General features: G+C 37.8%; 1 protein-coding gene across 1 annotated transcript in view; it reads right to left on the bottom strand.

Moving 5' to 3' along the window:
- The window catches only part of LOC306873523 (potassium voltage-gated channel subfamily KQT member 1-like), a 35,913-nt gene extending 10,524 nt beyond the window's left edge, over nucleotides 1–25,389 (bottom strand). The window contains exons 1-13 of the mRNA XM_079422869.1: nucleotides 24,839–25,389; nucleotides 18,619–18,709; nucleotides 10,455–10,581; nucleotides 10,288–10,366; nucleotides 10,076–10,172; nucleotides 8,652–8,792; nucleotides 8,406–8,516; nucleotides 8,224–8,319; nucleotides 8,015–8,116; nucleotides 6,831–6,969; nucleotides 6,696–6,722; nucleotides 6,409–6,462; nucleotides 6,189–6,318 (exon numbers count right to left, since the gene is read on the bottom strand). Coding sequence (XP_079278995.1) covers nucleotides 6,189–6,318; nucleotides 6,409–6,462; nucleotides 6,696–6,722; nucleotides 6,831–6,969; nucleotides 8,015–8,116; nucleotides 8,224–8,319; nucleotides 8,406–8,516; nucleotides 8,652–8,792; nucleotides 10,076–10,172; nucleotides 10,288–10,366; nucleotides 10,455–10,581; nucleotides 18,619–18,709; nucleotides 24,839–25,134 — 1,490 coding nt within the window. The 5' untranslated portion in view covers nucleotides 25,135–25,389. The remainder of the gene's footprint in view (nucleotides 1–6,188; nucleotides 6,319–6,408; nucleotides 6,463–6,695; nucleotides 6,723–6,830; nucleotides 6,970–8,014; nucleotides 8,117–8,223; nucleotides 8,320–8,405; nucleotides 8,517–8,651; nucleotides 8,793–10,075; nucleotides 10,173–10,287; nucleotides 10,367–10,454; nucleotides 10,582–18,618; nucleotides 18,710–24,838) is intronic.
- Nucleotides 25,390–25,610: the final 221 nt, after the last annotated feature.

Raw genomic sequence — 25,610 nt, 5'->3', positions numbered from 1 at the left:
AAACTGCATACAAATAACTGAATCTGCAAAGGTGATAGAAATTCAGTGGCATGTTATTTTGATTGTATGTTTAAGGTAGGAAAACAAGCCTATTTGACCTCCCTCTGCTAATCTGAGTTTGATTAAATGTAGATAAACAGGAAACATAACAATCACCGGGCTTCTCTCTAATCTTATCACTGGAAAGCATCCATGTACATCCACACACAAACACTCTCTTTCACACCAACATGGCCTCAGTGGTACTGCAAAAGACAAACTCAATCAGACAGATGTGCGACTAAATGAGAACATGCAAAATTGCAGAAGGATAATGATAAATATATGTCCAACACATAAATAGTTCATTTATATTGAAAGAGATTTATGAAGATATGTAGTCACTAACTATTTTCCTAATTCATTGTATTATGTTCTCATAATTATTTAGAGTTTTCAGAGCTGTACATTTGACGTAATTTACATTTGTGACAGATGTTTTCTCCACTTATTTAAATTGATTTAAAAAGTGACAGTACAGATTTTACCTTGTTACAAAAAACTTTGGTAACACTTTAGAATAGGGATCACTTATTTACTATACGACATTTCCCTCAATAAACTCCTAATTTGCTACTTATTAATAGTTAGTAAGGTAGTTGTTAAGTTTAGGTGTTGGGTAGGATTAGGGATGTAGAATAAGGCATTAATATGTGCTTAATTACTACTAATAAATGGCTAATATTCTAGTAATATGCATGCTAATAAGCAACTAGTTAAGAGACCCTAAAATAAAGTGTTACCAAAACTTTCTATTTAAAACAATGCTGTTCTTTTCAACTTTCGGTAACACTTTAATATAGGGACCAATTCTCACTATTAACTAGTTGCTTATTAGCATGCCTATTAGAAACATATTGGCTGTTAATTAGCACTTAAAAATCACATATTCTGCATGATCATATTCTACATCCCTAATCCTACCCAATACCTAAACTTAACAACTACTTTACTAACTATTAATAAGCAGCAAATTAATAGATTATTAAGGCAAAAGTCATAATTACTGGCTTGTTAATAGCGAGAATTGACCCTTAAAACCAAGTGTAACCCAACTTTCTATTCATTAGCATTATCATATATATATATATTACGCAGAACAACCACTTTCAACATTGATAATAAGATATGCGTCTAATTTCTAATAATCAGCATATTAGAATGATTTCTGAAGGACTGGAGTAATGACTTGAAAATTCAGCTTTGCCATCACAGAAACAAATTCCATTTTAAAATATATTAATACAGAAAACAGCTATTTTAAATGTTAATAATAGTTCATAATATTACGGTTTCATTATATTACTGTTTCATAGAGACTTCTTTTAAAAACATTTAAAAATGTTTTCAAACTTAACTTTTGTTTAGAAACTTCAACAGCATGATATAGCTTACAACTCAATCATCCCAAAGGAATGACCCGCATACTCAAACCCTCCCTAATGTTTTGTTACGTCATATGATGAATCACAAACACATGTCAATTACCACAATGTCCCCCACAGAGGCCATGTGCACTCTTGTGACTTGTCTCAGCGAGTCAAAGGATGAAGACCTTTGTGTGGCGGTGTTGCGCCACAGGCTGCAGGATCGTGGCACTATGGCACTAAAAGGCTCATGGGGGCCCTGTGTGTCTAAGAATAGCTCTGTGGAAGAGGAGGGGACGAGTGCTCCGATTAGCCGCGGTCTGAGAATCATAAGGTTTAGAGGGCTCTGCTGCACGGTACAGGACATTATCCCAAATATCAGCTCTGTCTTCCCCTTCAAGCTCAAATACCTCAATGACATTTTAATAAGTGGTCAGCTGAGATAAGGGCCACTGAGGCAGTGATGACTGATAATAGCTGACCAGAGGCGGGACGTTGTACGGCGGAGTCTGGGCTGCTGGCCAGAAGCCATCACACACACACACACATATGTGCGCACAAAGACGTGCGGGCGCAAGATACTCGCACACACACACACACACAGCAGGGGTCCCTCTGGTTTCAGCCAAGCAAAGATCTCTTTCATCCTGAGCATCAAAGCGCCAGGCGAATACGGAGAGTATTAAATGTCCTTAAGAGGAGTGACACACAGCGATGCAGCATTCACTTCGACATTGAGTCCTCTGCTGCTATACACCATAACTAAATGACTTAAGTCCCAAACTTGTGGCCTCATATGATCCTAAACATTACAGCAGCAAAGAAACTGACAGTGTTCATTTCAACGCAAGTTCATATACATCACCAGGGGCCTCCGAGCCTTTTGTCATATCGTGTTGCCAGCTAACAAAGTCACTAACTTTGCTGGGCCGTCTGAAAGAAACCTGATATGGTACATTGATATTATTTTCACAAAGTGAAACGGAAATATTGGTGCTCTGAGACAACAAATGTATTGTTAAGGAGGCATATGAATTATGTGTGATTTTTTTAGAATTTAAAAAAGCTAATAAAAGTTAACGCAAAATCAGAAATTCTGTCATCATTTACTGTCCTTCGCATCATTCCAAACCTGTGACTTTTATTGTTATAATGACTTTTATTCTTCTGCAGAACATAAATATAATTTAAATAATATTTGAACTGTTTTTTCCTCATACAATAAAAGTCAGTGGGGTCCAAAACAAACACTGTACCACACTGACCTTCATTATACAGTATATTTATATTTATATAACACCGAGAAGTTTTCTTCCGAAATATGTTCTTACATTATACATTTCTTCATTTAGAAGACACTTTTATCGAAAGCAGCCTACAAATGATTGCTAGCAATACAAGTTTCAAACACTGTCCAGAACAGTATAAGCTTAGGATATAAGAAATAGTGAATGGAAAGCATTGAATAATAATAATTAAATGTCAAACGATTAATCACATCCAAAATAAAGGTAGTTTTTTTTTCACATAGTATACTGTGTACTGTGTATATTTATTATGTATATATAAATACACAACCATGCATGTATATATTTAAGAAAAATATGCTACATTTATGGGTAGTTGACAAATAAAAATTGTAAATATATGTATTATGTAAATAAAAACTTTTATTTTGGATGTGATTAATCGCGATTAACCATTTGACAGCATTCTTTTTTTTTCTTTTTTTTTTTTAAGTCAGCAGGATGCGACGAGTTTTCAGCCATTTCTTTAATATTATCATGGATTCGTCTGTCCGGAGACAGGTCAGGTTTAGAACAATAAGAGATTGAGTAAATGATGACGGAATTTTTGCATCAGCTATTCATAATGTCATACTTTTTGTAAAAAAAAACACAAAAAAAAACTGCTGCTGAAAATCGCTGCTGGCAGGAATTTGTCCGATTAGTTGTCAAGTTCACCATGTGCAATGTTCTGTTACAAACGTCTACAGAGAGTCTTGCTGGGCTTTTGGTCTGACAGCAAATGAGAGAATCATCTTGAATGTGTTCTTTCTTGCTGAGCAACTCTCCCTCTCTCTCTGTCTGTCTTTCACTGCTTGGCTGACTCTCGCTCCATGTCCCTCGTTAGCTCTAACACACTGTAACGAAACACAATTACTGTTAAGGGGGGGAAGAAAAGGGGCCGTGACGGGCAAGATAAAGAAACTTGTGCTGGCAAGCCGTGCTGAAGAGGCATTAGTGAGCCAATGTTTCTGTCTCATTCAGCACGCCTCACACTCCACATCACACAGGCATACTCTCATCACACACACACTATACTCAGTTCTAACAGGCAAACCTGAGTCTGTGTGAGGGAAAAATTTAATATATTTAACTGTTGAATCAAAAGTACCTTCATGAACATGGTGATACTCAAAACTAAATAGCTTAGTAGTATGTTCAGCTCTTTGGAAAATATGTATATAATTTTCTTGTACATACAATTTCTGTGAAATTACCAGCATGAAGATTATTGCTTTGGAAGACAAGATTGTTTCTAACAAAAGTCACTGTTGCGCTGTTTAGCCCAGAAGCCCATTACGACTAGGGCCGCTTGTCAGTCAGGCTATTGTTGGCGTGTGTAGAGCCGCAGACAATGGCTCTTTGTCTCTGCAGCAGTGTAGACGGCCTGGGTTGGCCTCCGCCACTAGAAGTCCTTCTCTGTTTACTGAGAATAAATCAATCTTTTCAGCTCGGGTCTCCTTTGGTAAACCTCACACCGCAGCCCTACAAGACTGCAACAGCAGATACGTACGAGTACAAATGGGCACTTTCAGACACACCTGCGTTTGCTTTGATTTCATCTTTATACCTGTGTCGCTCTGGACAGGAGTTTATTTTCTTTGATCCAGGCAGCTGCGATAAACACCTTTGTATTTGATATGAAATAACGACTATGACTACTTTCTAAAGAATTGCTTTATTCAAAACACTTTAAGAGCCTTCAAATGACAGCAAATTCATTATTTACCACACCTCATTGCACCACAACCAATCCTAAAGTTTAATATTTAGTAGTAAGAGTGTGTAGGTATAGTGCTGATATCCTCCAGTGTGTGTTTTAGGAGCGCAGCGGTCAGAGAGATGTTTCTGTGGCATTGTTCTATCCCCACCCCCAATGCAGCCGAACTGTTTCAGCTGCAGGCACGAGGAGGCTTTTGTGCCTCTCCCACCTCTTGAGTTAACAGCCTGGGTCAAAGGTCAGAGCAGGACAAATGTCCAAAGGGAGAGGAGAGGAGCAGACAGGAGCGAAGAGGAGAAGAGATTGGGTAAGATGAGAAAAGATGAGCAGAGAGGAGAAGATACATTATGGTTCAGGTCTTTTTGAGTCCCCACCCTGCTCCGCTGGACATAAACAAATAAATATGTACTCACACCCACACTGAGCAGGAGGAGAAAGAGAGAGAGAGAGAGAAAAGAGAGGGAGAGAACAGCCAGCTGTTGCCATTGCATCTCAGTGTGAGGCGAATGAAAGCTCATCAAACTTCAAAGATCAAATGAAAGCTTGTAGTGACAAGGCTCCTTTGTAGAGGAGATGCAATATGTCTCCTAAGAATGAGGATTTAGAAAGGAATTATACTTGAGACTCTAAAAAATGATACCTACCTAATTAAAATTCAAATCTCTTTTAAGTTGCTTTGGCGGAAACCACCTACATTTTTGCAGATGATTTAATTAATCTCAGCGTATAAGCAACATGTAATTATATCAATTCTGTCTCTGAGATTAATATTATAGATACTCCAGCTACAGATTCAGCTCCATCAAGGTCAATGTAAATACGCAAGAACTGTGCAAAGAGAAGAAAAAGTATTGTAGTCTCAGACTACAATAGCTCTCAGATTGTGATCTGAGATCGTGGGTCTCTTCCCATGTCACCCTATATAAATATAATACACATTTAAAGCAGCAATAGTAGGATTTGGCCAAGATTGTGTACACTCAAAGAAACTCATGCTTTGAAGTGCCAGGAGAAGGATTTGGTCTTCAAAACACCTCCACTGCCCTCTTGTGGTTTCTCAAAATAAATAAAAGTTTAAGGTTGGAAAAAACCCTCAACATCTTTGTATTTTCAGATAATCAGGAGAGTGGAGGATCCCATCACAAATGGAAAGGGGTTCTCTTGATAATCTAATGGGCTGTATACAGAGACATGGTTCATTAGATTATTCAGAGACGGGATCGCTCCATTGCCTGGGTAAGTAAATGGTTTGCAGTATACACAGGCCCTGCGCTGTTCCACATGATGAACAGCTAATGGCCCAAAGAGATTCTGATAATGACCTCCTCTCAGGCAAAACACAGCCTGCAACATAACCACTCTTCATGGGAATGCTTTGAGGCCCACAAACATATGCCGTGCACTTCCAGCAACGTTTTCACTTGAGGTGGGTGGGCTCAGAAAGCTGAGATGTGTTTCAGGAGAGATGGCGCAGATGTGTTAAAAGTGTTTTCAAGATTTGAGCTGAGAATCCAGTGACTGCAGAGATTAGCAGGATGATTAGACCCCATTTGCATTGTGAGAGTGAACTGCAGGGGTGTGCTAACTCTGACACCATCAAGCTAACACTTTTTTAATTGCCCATCCGCTAGATATTGCATTACGTGCCATCCGTGAGAGTTCTGAAAAATGATAAGTAGTGGAAACTTTCTGAAACTTGAATAATTGACTGTCTGCTGTCTGGTTGGCATATAGACTCGGTTTAAATTATGCTAAAAATGGTATGTTCTTACTCACTGAGACACATGAGTGACTGGAACGAGCGAAATCTCTCGCTCCGGCTCGGTTTCCATATCATCTGCAATGCTGCTGCTGCTCCTCTGAAACGTGGGCCGAGGCTGCTCTTCCAAAATACCTGGCTTTCTCCCTAAAGACACGTAAAACACACACATAATTCCAGACTGTGACGTCTTTGCATTTTCCAATTTCAACAAGCCAACAAAGGTTTGTTACCTACCTGGTGGTGTAGAGAACTGGAAAGACGATAGAGAGTTCCAGGATGGCACCCGCTCTGTAACGAGAGAGATCAAACTCAATGCTTTCAAAATGGCACATTTCAAATCGAATGTGTATTTATTTTATACTGTGATGGATATGAAGGCTTATATACACAAACTGGCATGTGGTTCAATTAAAGAATCAGTATTATAAATTTCTCTGTGAAAAAAAGCAACCAAAACAACAGGCATAGGAAATGGTAGTTAGCAAGTGAGTACAAACACATAGACACTGACGGGAGCTCACCACATCTTCTGTGTGTGTTTGCCCCTTCTGTGAGAATGGAGAGGGGAAGTGAAGGATATCAGAGGAGAGATGCTTCAAGAGCATGAAAGAGCGAGAGAAAAGGTCAGCAGTATCTTAATTTATTACTGGTAATACCTGACTGTTGAATACTGCACACTGTATCTGGTCCACCATCCTTCCCATCATCTAAGGAGTCATAGGTTATGGAAGGTATGGTGGGAGAACTCAGTCCATCATCCCTGTCATTACTCTTCGTTTTCTTCCTAATCTTCACCTACCCAAAGAAAAAAAATCAACAAAAGATTTGAAAAAAATCTATATTTGCTGATACTCAAGTTTAAAACAAGACATAGACTATTATATAATTATTTCAACGTATAAATGAGGATATCTGGCCCTCAAAAGTATAGTTAAACAAGTACAGACACACACACAATAAAAAACTAAAACCATTTAAAATTGTTTTTTGTCAACTGAAATAAAGCTGAAGTAAAATACAATGATGAACATAAACAAAAACGTAAAACTAAAAATGCTACTTTGGCAACTAATTGAAATAAAATTGAGTTCTAAAATGAGTACTAAAATGGTTAAAACTGAAACTAAAATAAAAAACAAAACAAAAAAAAATATTTATAGCTGAAATAGAAATTTTTTTTTTTGTTAAAAGAAACACAACAAAATTACTAAAACAAACTAAAAATAAAGCTAATTCAAAAGATTAATAAATGTGACACTGGACCACAAAACCAGTCATAAGGATACATTTTTTAAAATTGAGATTTATACATAATATGACAGCTGAATAAATAATATTTCCATTGATGTAAGGTTTGTCAGGATAGGACAATATATGGCTGAGAAACAATTACTTGAAAATCTGGAATCTGAGGGTGCAAAATAATCAAAATATTGAGAAAATCACCTTTAAAGTTGTCCAAAAGAAGTTCTTAGCTATGCATATTACTAATCAAAAATAAATTTTGGTTATATTTACGATAGGAAATTTACAAAATATCTTCATGGAACATGATCTTTACTTAATATCCTAATGATTTTTGGCATAAAAGAAAAATCGATAATTTTGACCCATGCAATATATTGTTGGCTATTGCTACAAATATACCCGTGCTACTTATGACTGCTTTGATGGTCCAGGGTCACAAATACTGTGATTTTATATAAATTATACTATAATACTAATTAGAAAAACAAGCATGGAAAAATTCTGAGCAACTACTACTCTTTTCACATAAGTTTTGTGTCTGTAAATTGCTGTAGTGAGTCTGTTTGATCTGTGCAGTAGGTAGGTAGCCTACCTTTAATTTAGGGCTGGACACTGAGCTGCTCATGTTCCTTTTCACAAATAACTTATAGGTGGCAGAATCATGGTTCTCTAAGGCAAAACACCTCCAGGATGCCTTCAGCATGAGAATAGAAGAAACAGATCGACTCTGGAAAGTCTGACCATCCTCATGACTGACAAATAATAAGAAATATTACATCTATAGGCAACAGTAAGGCACACCTGTATAAGACATGCAGCTGCAGGAATTTGCCTGTTGAAATGTTTTTGTCTCTGTTTCTGCTGCACCTTCAGAGCAAAACCGGAGCCTAGGATTCCCTGTGGAGAAATACTATCATTCTTCTCATACACTGGCCTGCTGTGCGAGGAACATTTGTTCTGGCTATTAAATTTCTTTAACTTACAGCAGGGAGGGCAAAAAAGGAGATGGCAAAGACAGAGAAACATGATGCAATGGTCTTCCCTATCCAAGTCTGAGGGACCTTGTCTCCGTAGCCAATAGTGGTTACTGTCACCTGAGCATATGTACAGAAAGGACATTGACATGCAACACCCATTACTCAACATGATCCAATTCATTGATGTATGCCTTCAATTATCCATGTAATGGCCATTGTGTCAGTGAAAGGTATGGGTGGGGATCTACCTACCACACCCCACCAAAGAGCATCAGCATAGCTGCTAAACTCTGTGAAACCTCTATCATCCACTGCATCCTTCTCTGCCAGGTACACAAAGTAGGAAGAGAAGATCAGCCCAAGGAATCCGATATAAAGAGTTGTGATCAGTTCCTAGAAAGAGGAAACACTGTAATACTCTATAATGTTAAAAATAACAATTCTTCAGTTATATTTTGCAGCTTTAGTGCTGGGTAGAGATTCAGTTTGATTCCAATTTATTTGGGTGTGTTTCAGTTATAGTGTTCATTTTGCTAACACTTTCCTATTTCATTATAAAATGCTATCTAATACTGTAAATTACAGTATATGGGGAAATGTTTCATGTAGATTAATTCTGAATTATTTATTAAAAATATTGGCTCAAGAGAGTCATTTGTTTCCAGATTCTGGCTTCACTTTTATGTTTTTATTCATTAAAAATCTACACTAAACTAATTCACTAAAATGGCTCACTTGTCCACGATTTAGAATCCACTCATTGTGTAGTAGTTCGTTTTTAGGCAGATCCTGCAAGGACAACTCAATAGAGAGATACTCATTGCCATTATTTAGTGGTACACTAATGTATCACATTCATATCATTCAGACTGCAAACTTTCATTGACAGTAAAATATGATTCCTTTTGGTTTATTGCTAAAGAGTCCTGCTGCTGTTGAGAAGTGGTGCAGGAAACAGTGATACTGAATTTGGTACTTTATGAAAATATTAATTTAAACCATTAACAACAAGGCACGGTCACCTTCAACAGAACACCGTTACATCTGCAGGAGACAAACTCTTTACAAATATATTTTCAAGCAGCCACTGATATAGAGTAAACAGGATTTTATGAATCAGTATTTGGACCGTTCACATGAAGATCATTAAAATTAATATTTAACCCAGACTTAAATGGCGATAATCTCCTGTTGGTTCTTATAAGAACTTTTCATTTTAAGAGTGTGAAACCTAACTGATCCTTAAGATCCTGGCATGTTAAAATGGACCACTGATCAGGGCAATGGATCCTTTTCGCAGACTGGGAATGCACATTTCCATGAGAATTAACTGTGAATTGAATATAGTTTATTAATATTATTATTATTTTATTTAAATTGTGTATATTTATAACAAAATTAAAAATACTCATAAAACACTTCTGCGAGGGGATAACTGTACATTTACACTCTTTTTTGTTCTAACCGTCCTGCATGTCCCTATATTCTCCTCTGAAAAACCATTGACAACTGGATTTTTTTCTTTTGCTGTTGAAGAAAATGAGTGCTGAGTACCTCTACAGCAATTCATCACATAAAACATGTTTTAAATGATAGGTTCTTTACTGATATCCATGGTTCCATGAAGAACCTTCCAAACCCAGGAATGTGAAAAACAAACAAAACATATGCTTCACCTGCCGATGAATGAAGACTACCGATCCAAGCAGTCGCCAGGTTCCTCCCTGTCGATCCACATGCAGCATTCGCAGGATTTGAAGGAAGCGGACTCCTCTGTAAACAACATCATATCATGACTTTAAAACAATGCAAAGGAGTTACATCTAAGTCTCATTAATCCTGTGCCACAAGGGACAAGACCCTGGACTTATTATAATATTAACCTTACCTGACAGTAGAGGTGGCAAATACCTGACCTTTAGAGCCAAATGCCAATACAACAATGGAGGCCACCACCACAATCAGGTCTAGAACAAGAAAAAAACATGTGGACAGGTCGATAACAACAACCAGAAAACTCAACAGGCCATTTTGAAAATGAATTTACACACTCACCAATAACAGAAATGGCCTTTCGGGCAAAGCGAAGCCTGCCTTGAATTCCCACATATTTACTCCGGCATCCGGCTGACCACAGGCGTACCACATACTCCACACCAAAGAACACTACCAGCACTAATTCCTGCAGAATCAAAGAGATAGACACACTACGCTTACACAAAAGAGCACTAAATGCATATATTAGTGATATTATGCGCTCATGACGATGAGAAATGATTCTAACTGAGACACTTAATGTGAGATTTACTAGAACATAACAAAGTATAAAGGGCTAATTGATTTGACAGAGACATAATGTATAATGCTGTGCTAAAATATAACTGTAAGTACAGGGAGGTAATTTATTTGAGCAATGACACGTCTGCTTTGAGAATGGGTTTAACAATACAGCTTTATTATGTGGAAAATGTGAATGGCTGTCATTGTAGGGCTCTTTGGCGATCTAGATATTCCTCATGAGGAATAGTAGTGCCTTTTTTAAATATTTATGAGGTATGTCCAGAACAAAATCCTCCACTGTGTGCTGTGCACCTATTGCAACTCAATGCTGCAATCATGACTGAGATATATTACGACAGCTCAATAGACAAAGAACCCATTGAATTAATCGTATTTGTTGTTTGTATGGGATAAAAGATAATAGCTGAATAAATAATTTGGTTATGCATCATTTGGAACGTAGTTTGCAATTCATAAAGCATATAATACTAATATACATGGGATGCGTGTAATAGATGCATATTAACACTGACACAGGGCTGTGTGAAAACACAGGACGGCTGGTTCATGGTCATGGCCAACAACAGCAGTTGCCCTCGTCTCCTTCTTAAAGATGAGAAAACAAAAGACGACTGAGAGTCTGCTGAGCGCAGGCCCTTTGAGAGCTGCGAAGAACCAGACATGTATGAGTTATGAGGCTGGTCGTGTAGCCCTCTGTCACATAAGCAGTCTGGAAAGCTGGATGCGGGTCTGAGAAGAGGCTAAGAAGGAGCTTGGTCAGCTGCCTAGGGACGGCTGCTGGCACAAAGCCGGAGAGTTCGCTTGTCTAGCCTGTCTAAAGCTCCTCCAAAAATGAAATGAAATTGCAGGCACAGCCCTAGCCTGTGGGAACAGACAGAACATGAGGTGTGAAACAACGCATACAAGCAGAAAAGTGAGTTGAACCAGCTGAGGTCACAGCAGAGGAGAGAGACTGCAAGCAACTCGACTGAAAGGAGGCCAACTCACTGTTTGTCAAGTCAAACGTAAGTTATATTTTTAGGAATATTTCAGAAAATTACAACAATCATTTCCCACTCCTCATTATTCATTATTCATTATCAAATAATATAAGAAGTTTAAAACTGAAAATAGTTAAATAAGTCAACTTTTACTCATGTTTTAAAGTTCTACTTTTTGTTTTAAAATAGCATAAAATATTTCAGAATAGTCTTTTCTAACTCTCTAATTAGATGTCCGATTAGTAGTTCCCACTCCATGCTGCTGGTACTTGCTATCTAATTAAATCTAGGCTTGTGATCACACTGACCAGCTGGCATTCGAAAGGTCTGGGTGGACGGCCAGTGGGCGACGGAGGCCATGGGATCAGTTTTGGGGGGAGGGGTTGGTATAGGGTGAGAGGAAACAGGACCCCAGATGCAAGGGCCTCTCTCAGTTACCATGGCAATGAGATATCCCATCCAAAACGCAGCTGGAATGCGGTCGCCAGGGTGAGCAAAGGAAGGGTTCGCTGTAATTACAGCAAGGGCCAGCTGACCCATGTCCTCAATCTTATAAGATTACATTAAATATTAAAAAATGGACTTACTATGAGCTTGTGTCTTGGCATAGAGTGACTTCTACTGCTCTAGTCTTTCATGCTCTAGACAAAGCAAACACTTGAAGTCTGATCATAAATAACACCCGGTGGCATTAATTAATCCTTCACACTCTTGAAAAGAAAGACACAAAGTAAATAAACTACTGGTACGGCATTATGTAGTCTTTTAAGGAATTAGTTTGGAATCAATGAGCTTTTATAGGGATATCAACCAAAAATGTCAGCATTTACTTACTCTCATGTAATTTCAGATCTGTATGACTTTATTTCTTCTACAGAACACAAAAGATGATATTCTAAAGAATGTGTGACAAAATAACTTTTATGTACCTCAAAAGGACTCAGAGTCATACAGATTTGGAACGACATGAGCGTGAGTAAATGATGCCAATTTTCATTTTGGGTGAAATATTTCACTCATTAAAACGTTGTTTGAGAAGATACACCGATTTATCTGTATTCTCTATAGTCCTTTACATCCTGTCACACACAACAGAAAGGCATTAGCTACTGTGTTGGGGGAGGGTAACTGACTGGATGTAGCATCTTATCGGTGCAAATGAGATAAAGGTGATTTGTCCTAACACCTCAAACAACACCAGCATTAGAAATGAATATTTAAAAACTCCAGGGGTTAGGACGTCCTTTCACTTCATAACAGTGAATATCACTTCAGGCAAATAATCGCACCTCATGCCTATTCTCTGCGGAACATCTTTTGGAAAGCTGAAATGCACTGGATAATGTTTAGATTCTATTAGCTGCATGAATCACAAAAAGCCTAAAAGCTCCTTTGACCCAGGGTTGAAACATTACCGCAGATTCCTCGAATATTGCAATAAATGCTCATTGCACATTCACGGTGGTTTCAAATAGGAAACAGTTCATCGTTATATATGCTTTTGTCCATTTACAGTTTTATTAGCCATTCGTGGGGGTGCCTCGGTTAGCATGATGCCCTCACTGACAAAGAGAGAGACATCTGTGTTCTGTCCAATTAAGGGAGGGTTCTATCTGTAGCTGATAATTGCCTGGAAAAGGGGTTAGCACCTCGTGGCAGGACTACTGTCCTCACAACACTTCGAGACAGAGCTTGATGATGTGTTATCACACTTAGCATATGGAGGACGTTTGATGACAGCTATGACGCTTCATACGGGAAGCATGTGATAAGTGAGATCACAACCCTTGTGTGTGGGATTTCTCAAGGCGTGTGGTGTTGGGACTGCGTGACTTCCAGCACCCATGTGTGGTGTAACGTCCTGTGTGACTTCTGCCGCCTATCGCTGTTACGCAGGTAATGATCAACCTCTGAGGTTTCACTCCAGAAGTGTGACACACACAAGTGTCAGTGGCATGTGTGTGGCTGTAAGTATAGTGCTAATGTGCAGTGGCTCTCCCTGCTCACAGTGAAACAATGTCAGGCTAATATGGATTAACAGGCACTATCAAGACTATTAGTGGCTGACACTGGAAAAAGAGTTGAACAATTGATCTAAGTTAATGATTAATCTGCACTTAGTAAGACTTGCCTGATAAGCTTTAGCTTCATTTACATAAGCACTTACTCAAAGCAAAAAAAAAAAAAAAGATAAGAGAATCTTTTTATAATGGGGATCTAAAACATAATATCTGCTACACCAGTAGGGTAAATTATGTGTTCTATCTATATTTGTTCAAAAATATATAAAAAATTATAAAAAATTAAATACAGTGACTTTTTTTATTTCTGAATTAAGATAGTCATTGTGGGACACTGTCCTGATATCATAATGAAGAAGAAGAAGAGCTACAAGAGCAGAATTTCTTGTAAAGTTTTATCATTAATTTATTGGGAATAAATATTTCAACAAAACTGCTCCACTGCCTATTAATATACAAAAAAATATTTTGGTCACCATATGGTCCAACCTACAAGCATAAAAAAACAACAACATAAAACCAAAAATGTGTTGTTGACTACTGCATGTGTGTATATATATAAAGATATATATATGTTTTTTTTGTATATATGTATTTTTGAGATTACCAAATATATACCATCATGACAGTTTATGCCCCACAATAAATATTAATATTTATTCATAAAGTAAACAAGTCAGTAATATTTATTCATTAAGTAAAGAATATTTTTTTTGTATGTATCACTTTTTTTTCAACAAATAAAAATGTACACTCACATGTGTTTCACAATATGAATACAAAGACTACATTTCAAAGAACTTGGAATATATATTTTATTTTTTATTTTATTAATCATGGATACTCTTATATGTCTGTGACCCATAAACATTTAAGTGTTGTAAAGAACTTTTGATCGTGGCTTAGAGAGCAGTTTGACCGTCATGAAAAGATGCAGAAAGGGGCAAGTCTGCTTTTGTTTGGCTCAACAGCTGTGAGACGCAATGTAGAGGGCTGTGCCTCATTAAATAGGGTGTAAACTGGGTGGGGGGTAGGGATGACATGGTGGTTGGGTCTAAAAGAAAGGTTTCAGCCCTTAAACAAGGGGTTCTACTTCCTGTGAGAACACCCTTCTCCTTCAAGTTAGTATCCACCCGTGCTAAAAGTATTCTATTTGATTTTTGATAGTTAGCCTTAACACACAATAGACAACACCTGTTGTAAGCTTGGTTAAGATTAGAGCTTCTGTAGCCAGATAGCTAATCCAAAAGGGCCTTTTCTGCATCAAGCCCTAGATTGTGGATTTAACTTGTGATGCGAGGCATCAGCTAATGAACACAGCGCATAGATTTAATCCCATTAGCCGGTGGTCGGAGTGACCTCTGACATGCAGTCACTAGTTATAATCTCTATCCCTCCCTTTCTCATTTTTCTGCTGGCCTTAGACAATTGATTCTCTTTTGTCTCTGTTCTTTGACCTGTAAAAAGGCAGCGTGAGCTTGCAAACAGGCATATTGCATGCTGTGGAATATTGACTAATATAGACATATGGCATTGAGGCTCTGGACCTTTCACACAAAACCTAGCTATTGTTTTTGAATCTGGTATTGATTATGTTCATATTTAATAGCCTCTGTCAGGAGGAAATGCTTCGACGAGCACATTAATTACTTGACAGATTGGATCTGAATATTGATCAAAACAAAGCCTCAGATGCGCTAATAAGGCCTGAAGTAATTAATGCTTAGCAGAAACACTGGCATGGATTATTGAACAAAGTAAACAGAATGATTTAAGAGTGCCAGCTCAAGCTGACATTCTAGACAACAGAACACCTTCATCTTCTGTGAACTGAGCTCCTTCTCTGAAATAGACTTTGTGGTGTCAGTTACAATGTTGAGAGTATTAGCAGGCCTTAAATTCATCAAAGCAGTGGTTCTCAAAATGAAAAGTGTAAAGATGAATGCCCACATTCTCAAATCGTATTCACTTTTCCACATTTAAATTATGCCACGTACCCAATTTCATGTTCCCTTTCTCCTTCTAATTGTGTTGACTGGCCAGCGGTCAGTTTGAATTCTCAGTTAATAACAACTTTACCTCACAACATATGTCTTCAGAAAACCTGGAATACTGGAAGACTTTTGAAACTTGACAATTAAAATCCTTCCATCTATCGTTCTTGCGTTCCACAGATAAAAAAAATTATAAAATAATAATAATAAGTAAATGATGACAGTTTGCATTTTTGGGAGAATTTTCCCTTTAATGTTGCTCTTATGATAAATTACATGAGTGTTTCTTTTTCCTACATTAGATGGGGGCAAAGTTCTAGTTTCAAGAGGGGAGTAGCTAACCAAAAATGTAAAGCGACCACATCAAATTGGACATAGTGATGAACTGCTGCCCTCTGCTGGACAAGGCCGATGGCAGCAGACACTGGAGAACAAGCTAAACAATGAGCTGTATGCAAATGGAAACATGATCAATTCCAACTTCAAAAACAATAGCTGCTTTTGGGTCCAAGGTCTAGAGCCCAAAGCCATATGTCCAGATTGGTCAATGATCCCTATGCATTATGCCTGTTTCCTAATTATGCTGTCTGTTTACCAGTGTTGGGAAGGTTACTTTGGAAATGTAATAGGATACAGATTACAAGTTACCCTGTTTAAAATGTAAGAAGTAGTGTAACTTTTCAATTACTTTATTAAGGTAATGTAACTTATTACATTTGATTACTTTTCAACTTTTCTAACATTTTCAACTGTTAATCATTTTGAAACATTTAAAGCAGGCAGGGTTAACCTTACAGTAGTGCTCAACACTGATTATTGTCAAAATCCTTCATCATTTGAATTAAGATTTCATTCAATTAAGTAAGGGATAATGTACATCTTTATTTTGATAACAACTGTCTTGATGTACATTATCCCACTTAAATATTTAGACACAAAACACTGACCTGAGTTGAAATATTTGAACGCAAAGCTACCATGAAGAAAGCAGTTGCTAGCAAGCAGCACGTCCAAACTAGATGGACTTTTAAAGGATACGGTGCAGTCATACCACTTTTATTACACAACATTTCACCACATAAATGATTAAGTACTAGTACTTGCAGTACTAGTTTGTTAGTTATCTTATAATCCATTAGAGTGTACAAAATAAAAAGGCAGCAGCTGTTTGTATGAAACGAGAAAGTGAGTCCATGATATCAGGATGACAGAATTAAGAAATTGTACACATAATATTGAATTGAGTTTTAATATTTTATTAGCTAACCAAATACAAAGCTTCCATCAAAAAAAAAAAAAAAAACTGTTCCTAGCAAGTGTATACAGCACCGACTTAAGTTACCCGGATGAGTCTGTTATTAGCTTTTACCAGTTGTCATCGGGAATAACATACTATGGAATGTCACGACTGACCAGTCAGAATCAAGCATTCCACAAAGCCGTGTAATAATTTAAATAATCTAAAGCACAGCCACCACAAAATCAGATTTAACACCTCTAATTTACTTAAATACAGATTTAAGATCATAGCAATAAATAGTTTAATAGCTATGATACTGGTTTTGAAATCAAATGTTTGCATAGTTATGACAAGAAACACTGGCATCGAACAATGCCTTTGAAAAAACACTTAATCTTAAAAAATAAAGTGAATGCATAAACCCAAATAGGAAATAAAAAAGTTATCAAAATTATTTGTATAGCGCTTTTAACAATGCAAATTGTGTCAAAGCAGCTTTACATCGGCTTGATATAAAGCTGGGTGGCTTTATATCAGCTTTACAGTATTTAGACGGGGAAACAGTTTGTCGAAATAGTGCCATTCTCCTCTGGCCAGACAAAATCAGCAGTTTAAATCTAGGCTAAAGCAGACTCAGATTGTGCAAAGGACTCATCTGGTTCCTGTGGTCTTGTCCCGATGGCCGTCTTGGAGACAGGGTCTTCACTGGGGATCAGTCTCTGGGGCTCACCTAGGTGTCCTGGCTGTTGAGGTCATCTCTAGGTGCTGATCCACCATCTGATCTGGATACAGTCTGGATCTGGGTGGCTATGGTGACCTCGGAATAAGAAAGAAACAGACTAATATTAGCGTAGATGCCATTCTTCTAACAATGTGACAAGTACATCAGGTGTTTTGGGAAGTGTTCCCGGTTCCGGTTGATCTAATTAATGCAGCCTAACAATCCTTTAATGGATTTGAATTATAGAAATGCGATAGTGTATTATGTGTAAGCCAGGTTAAAGAGATGGGTCTTTAATCTAGATTTAAACTGACAGAGTGTGTCTGCTTTCCGCTCAGTGTTAGGTGGATTGTTCCAGAGTTTGGGTGCTAAATAGGAAAACAATCTCCCGCCCGCAGTTGATTTTGATATTCTAGGTATTATCAAATGGCCAGTTTTGAGATCGCAGCAGACATGAAGGACTATAATGCGATAAGAGCTCACTCAAATACTGAGGTGCCAAACCATTCAGGGCTTTATAGGTAATTAGCAAGATCTTAAAATGTTTACAATGTTTAATAGGAAGCCAGTGCAGTGTTGACAGAACCGGGCTAATGTGTTCATACTTCCTGGTTCTAGTAAGAACTCTAGCTGCTGCATTTTGAACCAGCTGGAGTTTATTTATTAAACGTGCAGAGCAACCACCCAATAAAGCATTACAATAATCTAGCCTCGAGATCATGAATGCATGAATTAATGTTTCTGCATTTGACATTGAGACCATAGGTTGTAATTTAGATATATTTTTAAGATGTAAAAATGCAGTTTTACAAATGCTAGAAACATGTTTTTCGAAGGAAAGATTGCTATCAAAAAGTACGCCTAGGTTCCTAACTGATGACGGAGAATCATCAGTTAGGGAAAAGATTTATATTAATTTAACAATATTTAACACACTGTAAGTCTAAAGCATTGAGACTCACCACCCAGAATAGTGTTTTATTAGCCAGAGTTTGATACTCATCAATGGTGGACAGCACACTGAGAATCAGGCAAGAAAGCACAATGAGGAATCTGCAGAGAGAAAGGAAGATATGTCATTTTTAACATTTATAATAATAATAATAATAATAATAATAAAACCTTTCAGATTGTTTAGAGGACATTCAAAAGTAAGCATTACATATAATGTTTGCAAATGATAAATGTTCCCATAACCAGGAAAAAAACTTTTTTTAAAATATTTGAAAAATAATTGGACAATTTGAATGTTCAGAGAAACTATCAAAACATTCTTAGAACATATTTGAACACATCTGTTTAGGAAATGTATCTTTTCTCATATTCACTGACTAAATTACTTTATTCTAAGAATAATAATAATAAAGAATAATAATTTATTTATTTTTTTTTTTTTTGAGAGAGAGAGAGAGAGAGAGAGAGAGAGATAAACAAATCAATATTGCACGAGTTGTAAAGGGTACAGAAGCCCCTGTAACAGTACTGTAGGTTTAACACATCATGGCAAGGTCATTGTGTGCTCTCACTCAAAACCAAACAAAGGCTTCGTTGTAACTCCTGAGACAAAATAGAAAGTTCTTCTTTTGGTGAGAAAAGAGAGTTTGCTCACAGACAGCTATGTAATTAATCTGACAGAACAAATCCTTCAAACAACATGATTTCTCATGTGCTTTAAACTTGTTTATTTGTTTTACCAAATTAATCAGTCTAACAGCATATTAAGGAGAGCACAAAACAGCTTTTTGGTATATAAAGATGCTATTGATTAATTAGGAACAAATTTAATCTTGTAATTAAAAATGTATGTTAATTTAATCTGAACTGCACATCTCTAATACGCAGCAACAGCACAATATCCAGTACATGCTTTGTTCATTTGTAAATGCTATTTCTCAGTGTTTGTCTTTTGGAGTAATGCTTAACCCATTACAACAGCTCTATCAGCTCAATAATTCATCAGTCTAACTGCATTAACAATAACAATGAAACACCAAGAGGTATGAAACCCAGCTGCCACAGATAAACAGTGCCCAGCTGTTGCCTGTCATCACAAATTCAGAGGGAGGGGCCAGAAATGTAAGTAAACATACAAACATAACCTTGGGGTAGGATGGCTGCCTGATAAATATCTATCTTATTATGTAATCATTATTGCTGAATGACCTTGAACCTGTCACAAGCAGTTTTTGAGAGAAGTTACATGTCAATAAACATGCCACAGGCTACAGTGCAATGCAACGAATAATTGATCTACCATTCCACGGCAGTTAGTCAGGGATGACAAACACAGCAAACGATTGAGGTAAAATCAACTGAAAATAATCAGAGCAATGAGAGTATTTTGATGAGTGTAGCTAAACAGAATCAAATATGCAGCAGGCTATTTTAACTATTCATACCTGCAGAAACCACTGCAATTTGTAGTATTTAACCGAGTGAAAAGGAAAGTCTGGGGAAACAATGCAACAGACAGAATCAACTGATGTGTTAAAGATTACCACCTTCAAATCAAGCTGTTCAACCGCAGTCGCTGCTGAATCAAATGAACTAAAACTGGGTGCATCTATTGTAATTAATAACAAAGAAAGCCAATAAAAGGCATGTATTAATTGTATGCAAACTATTATTTATCAAATCTGTCAAATTCAGAATGGCTTTTAAATTCCAATTCAATTCCAATTGAATTTGAATTGAGGTAGAAATGTTATTCTTCTATGAAGAAATTCATTAAAATCATCAGAAAAGTCAAATTTTCCAATACAAACTTAGAAATTTTGGCTTAATAAAGCCTTGTTTGAAAGTTCTGAAATAGGTTTAAAAACCTTGAAGTTCAACAGTTTGAAATATCTAGATTCACAGACAGACAGACAGACAGACAGATAGACAGATAGACAGATAGATAGATAGATAGATAGATAGATAGATAGATAGATAGATAGATAGATAGATAGATAGATAGATAGATAGATAGATAGATGATAGACAAACAGACAAATAGTTACGCATACAGACAGACAGACAGATAAATACTGAAACAGTTACACAGACAGGAAGACAGACAGACGAACAGGCGGGCAGGCAGACAGGCAGACAGACCGACAGACACTCAGAGTGACTCTGCTAACACTAACCAGTCTCAGACCAGCACTTCTCACCTAAACGTCAAAATAAATCAAATTATCAAACAATCTAAAAATATATATCTGGAACATTAGGATCAAGAAACTAAAACACAAAGTAAATTGCAACTCTATTGAACTATAAAATCAAAATATGAATTAGAAGAATATCTCCAGAGTGTCAAAACCACAAAGCAGAGGCAGATCCTGATCAAGTACAGGCTCAGTGAATACAGACTAGCCATCGAGACCGGCAGACACAAAAAGAGCTGCAGAGAGCAAAGAGTATGTGCTCACTGTGAGACAGGAGTGACCGAGACACACTTCCTACTTCACTGTTACAATTTAAATCAATAAGAGAGCTATAAGCCTACATCAACGAATTCACAAACATCATAAAGAACTTTACAGCCATGACTGAAGAGGAACAAATAAAGATAATACTTGGAGAGGGACAGACAGCAGCACTGGCTGCGAGATATGTGTGGATGTGCCACAGCCTGAGAGACAGCAGGTGAATGTGTGTAATGTATGTAATATGTGTATTATGTCTTACCTCAGTGTGTTTCCCTACTGTCTACCACAGTGACCCTCAGCCTGTGTGTATTTACATGTTAAACACTGTGGTATGAAATGTTCACACGTTCTTATTTGTTACACTGTTTATTTAAGTTTAAATTGTTATAATGTTTTTCTTCTATTATTTTGATCTTTTCATTGTTACTATATTTCTCCACATATATTTCAAGCTTTGGCAATTTTTACAGTCATGCCAATAAAGCAATTTTGAAGTTGTGGCCTAATGGTTAGAGAGTCGGACTCGTAATCGAAAGGTTGCGGGTTCGAGTCTCGGGCCGGCAGGGATTGTAGGTGGGGGGAGTGAATGTACAGCGCTCTCTCCACCCTCAATACCACGACTGAGGTGCCCTTGAGCAAGGCACCGAACCCCCAATTGCTCCCCGGGCGCCGCAGCATGGCTGCCCACTGCTCCGGGTGTGTGTTCACGGTGTGTGTGTGTGTGTGTGTGTGTGTGTGTGTGTGTGTGTGTGTGCATTTGTTCACTACTCACTGCTGTGTGTGTGCACTTGGATGGGTTAAACGCAGAGCACCAATTTCGAGTATGGGTCACCATACTTGACAATACGTCACGACTTTACTTTACTTTTTGAATTGAATTAGATAGATAGATAGATAGATAGATAGATAGATAGATAGATAGATAGATAGATAGATAGATAGATAGATAGATAGATAGATAGATAGATAGATACGCATACAGAGAGACAGATAAATACAGAAATAGTTACACAGACAGACAGGCGGGCGGGCAGACGGACGGACGGACAGACAGACAAATAGTTATGCATACAGACAGACAGATAAATACAGAAATAGTTACGCATACAGACAGACAGATAAATACAGAAATAGTTACGCATACAGACAGACAGACAGATAAATACAGAAATAGTTATGCATACAGACAGACAGACAGATAAATACAGAAATAGCTACACAGACAGACAGACAGATAAATACAGAAATAGTTACGCATACAGACAGACAGATAAATACAGAAATAGTTACGCATACAGACAGACAGACAGATAAATACAGAAATAGTTATGCATACAGACAGACAGACAGATAAATACAGAAATAGCTACACAGACAGACAGACAGACAGACAGACAGATAAATACAGAAATAGTTATGCATACAGACAGACAGATAAATACAGAAATAGCTACACAGACAGACAGACAGACAGACAGGCGGACGGACGGACGGACGGACGGACGGACGGACGGACGGACAGACAGACAGACAGACAGAGACAGACAGACAGACAGACAGACAGACAGACAGACAGACAGACAGAGACAGACAGACAGACAGACAGACAGACAGACAGACAGACAGATAGATAGATAGATAGATAGATAGATAGATAGATAGATAGATAGATAGATAGATAGATAGATAGATAGATAGAAAATGACTTGAAATATCACTCACTTGAACATGACATGGAATCTGAACTGTTTTCTAACTGAATTCAATATAGTGTGATTAAAGCAGTTATTTCTGCCTTTCTTCTACATTTCTCTGCTGTGCTTAAAGACAAAAAAAAAATAGTTTTTATTTGTCACATACACAATTATACAGAGTACAACCAGCAGTGAAATGTGTGCTCTGCATTTAACCCATCCAAGTGTACACACAGTAGTGAACACACCCGGAGCAGTGGGCAGCCAACGCTGCGGCGCCCAGGGAGCAGTTGGGGGTTCGGTGCCTTGCTCAAGGGTCTCCCCTCAGTCGTGGTATTGAGGGTGGAGAGAGTGTTGGTTATTCACTCCCCCACCTACAATCCCTGCCGGACCTGAGACTCGAACCCACGACCTTCGGGTTACAAGTCCAACTCTCTATACATTAGGCCACGACTGCCCCAAACTACATGCTTGACATCTACTTGACTACATGACATCGAGGGACATTTCACTCACATATACTGTACTGCTGGGCAGATAACAATAACAATGTACGGCACTCAATTACTAGTTTTTCCAACAGCATGTGCACATATACACAAACAAGGGTCACGCTTTGATAAGTGCCTTTCGTTCCCCCATGGTTTTGCAGGTTTTGAAGCAGTGATAAGCTTGTGCACATTCTTGGCTAACATAGCCTGCCTCCTACACTCACACAACAGAAGAACGCTTCCGTATTCAGGCGAGACTCTTCAATTTCCTGCTGCAGCTAACAGTGTGGTCAAGTGGTCGACTACTGCTCAAGGCCCTGGGCTAGTAATGCAACAGGTGGGGATGAATTATGCACTGAGGAGCCCAGAGAGCCCAGTTGTGCCCTTAAGCGATGCAATTAACCTCAATTTGCTCTATAGGGACCATCACAATATTAGTACACCATAAATCACTTTGAATAAAATGCATGTGCTACATGACAAGCCACCAGTTAATTACAGACTAACCTCCAACCCTCGGCCACATGCTCATCATTCTTACAAACGCATTAAACCAAGTATCAGTCAAACGATCCAGGATTAGTAAAGCCGTTAACAGTTTCTACAGGACGATGCCGCATCTGACACTCTCACAGTCAGATTCCCATGTTTTCCTGGCAACTCTACCCAACACCTCTGAGTCACAGGGTTACCAAACCCACAGGGCCCCTGCTGAACAGAGTCACCTCTGCAGCCAAGTTTAGCCACCCGCTATCACCTCCTCTCCTGCTAGAGATACCGTGAACGGTCCAATGAGTCCAGTCATTTTGAGAATTACAAAACAACTACATTCTGCAGCAAAGCATCCTTTTAGGTTATTCATTACACTGTAAAGATGATCTTAGATCAATCACTAGACAGTCAGCGATTGCAATATTTTTTGTTTACTTGCTATTCCAAAATTCTTGCAATTTACAGAATATCAAAAAATGCATCTCAAAGCTGCTTCTCTATTACAATATAATCTGATATGTATATATATATTTTTTAATTTATGCTTTTACTTTTTTAGTAAGCGTAGTGAAGACAGAACGTTTTTTATCCTTTTCTGTACACAGGCCACTGCACCACAATACTTACTGCATTTTCTGACTTTTTCAAATTAAACCAACAAGCATTGTAGTTTAGTTGGATTGCTGCATGTTTTGAGTTTAAATAAAATGGTTCATTTCAATTTTTCCAGTGTATCACTTAATACAACAGTTGTTTAATATTTAAAACCTTCACAGAAAAAAACAAAACAAAACTATGTAGAACTCAATAATAAATGACATAAATTGCAATCAATTAATTATTCATTGTTTTGGAAGATTTCTGTATGCTGAAAGGTTGCACTAAAGGGAAAATTACTTTTATGCAGAATGAAAAGTGACCTTAAACAATCATCTTGCATAACACCGTACTCTTATCAAACATTAATAAAAGCAGTGCCTCTTGCAACAATAAATCTTTTTTTTTTTAAATATATATTTATGAATAGAAAACATGTTGATGCTGTAGACTATTTCTCATTCTCTAAAGCAATCAGAGTTAAATACTCACACTGTAAAATGATACACAAAGCATTTCCAACCCGTTGGTCTCTCCAAAAAATTATATACACGTCCTTGAAAGTAGGATCTAGAGAGAGTGGGACGGGTGACGCTGTACACGGACATGCGGGGATGGAGGTGAGATGCCTGGCGTTGAGTGATCACTGCCGGCTCCGCGGACGCCGAGGGACTCCTGCCGAACCACGCGCTGTCATTTCGTATATGCAGAGCTTCGCTCATCTCCAGTTCTGTAGGTCCAATAGTCCACGAAGGCTCTGTCGCTGTACTGTGAGGTGGAGAGGTCATGCTGCTACTGAGAAGACACTTTCACGGATGATCTCTCACCCAGTTCAAAAGTACACCAACTTTTGGTGTGATGGCAACTTGACTTAGGCTATGTTGGGTTTATCCTTTGCTTCGCCTGCGCTCAAAAAAGTAAAAAGCACTTTTTGCATAGCTTCATTGGTGTTTCAGGATGAACAGCAGCATCTGAGAGTGAAGTGCAGCTTGCAGGACAGGAGGCAGCATAAACGGCATCAGCAGCGGCACTTGACTGTGTCTGCATGAAACTACAAGCATAAATATTCATAACTCAACAGTGAGTGACGTCCCAGGAAGCACAGCCACATGCCATCGTCAGCAAAGGTCAATCGTGGATTTTTGTTTCAAATAAGTCAATATCAATATATTTATATAAATTGAATTCTATTAAATCAGTGTTTAATATTAATACATTTATAATAAATACTAATTTTCAAACATAATATTTCAAAGTATATATT

The sequence above is a fragment of the Barbus barbus genome, assembly GCF_936440315.1.
Source record: "Barbus barbus genome assembly, chromosome: 1".
NCBI lineage: Eukaryota > Metazoa > Chordata > Actinopteri > Cypriniformes > Cyprinidae > Barbus > Barbus barbus.
The sequence above is the reverse complement of the archived record's forward strand: the minus strand, read 5'-3'. Positions and strand labels throughout refer to the sequence as shown.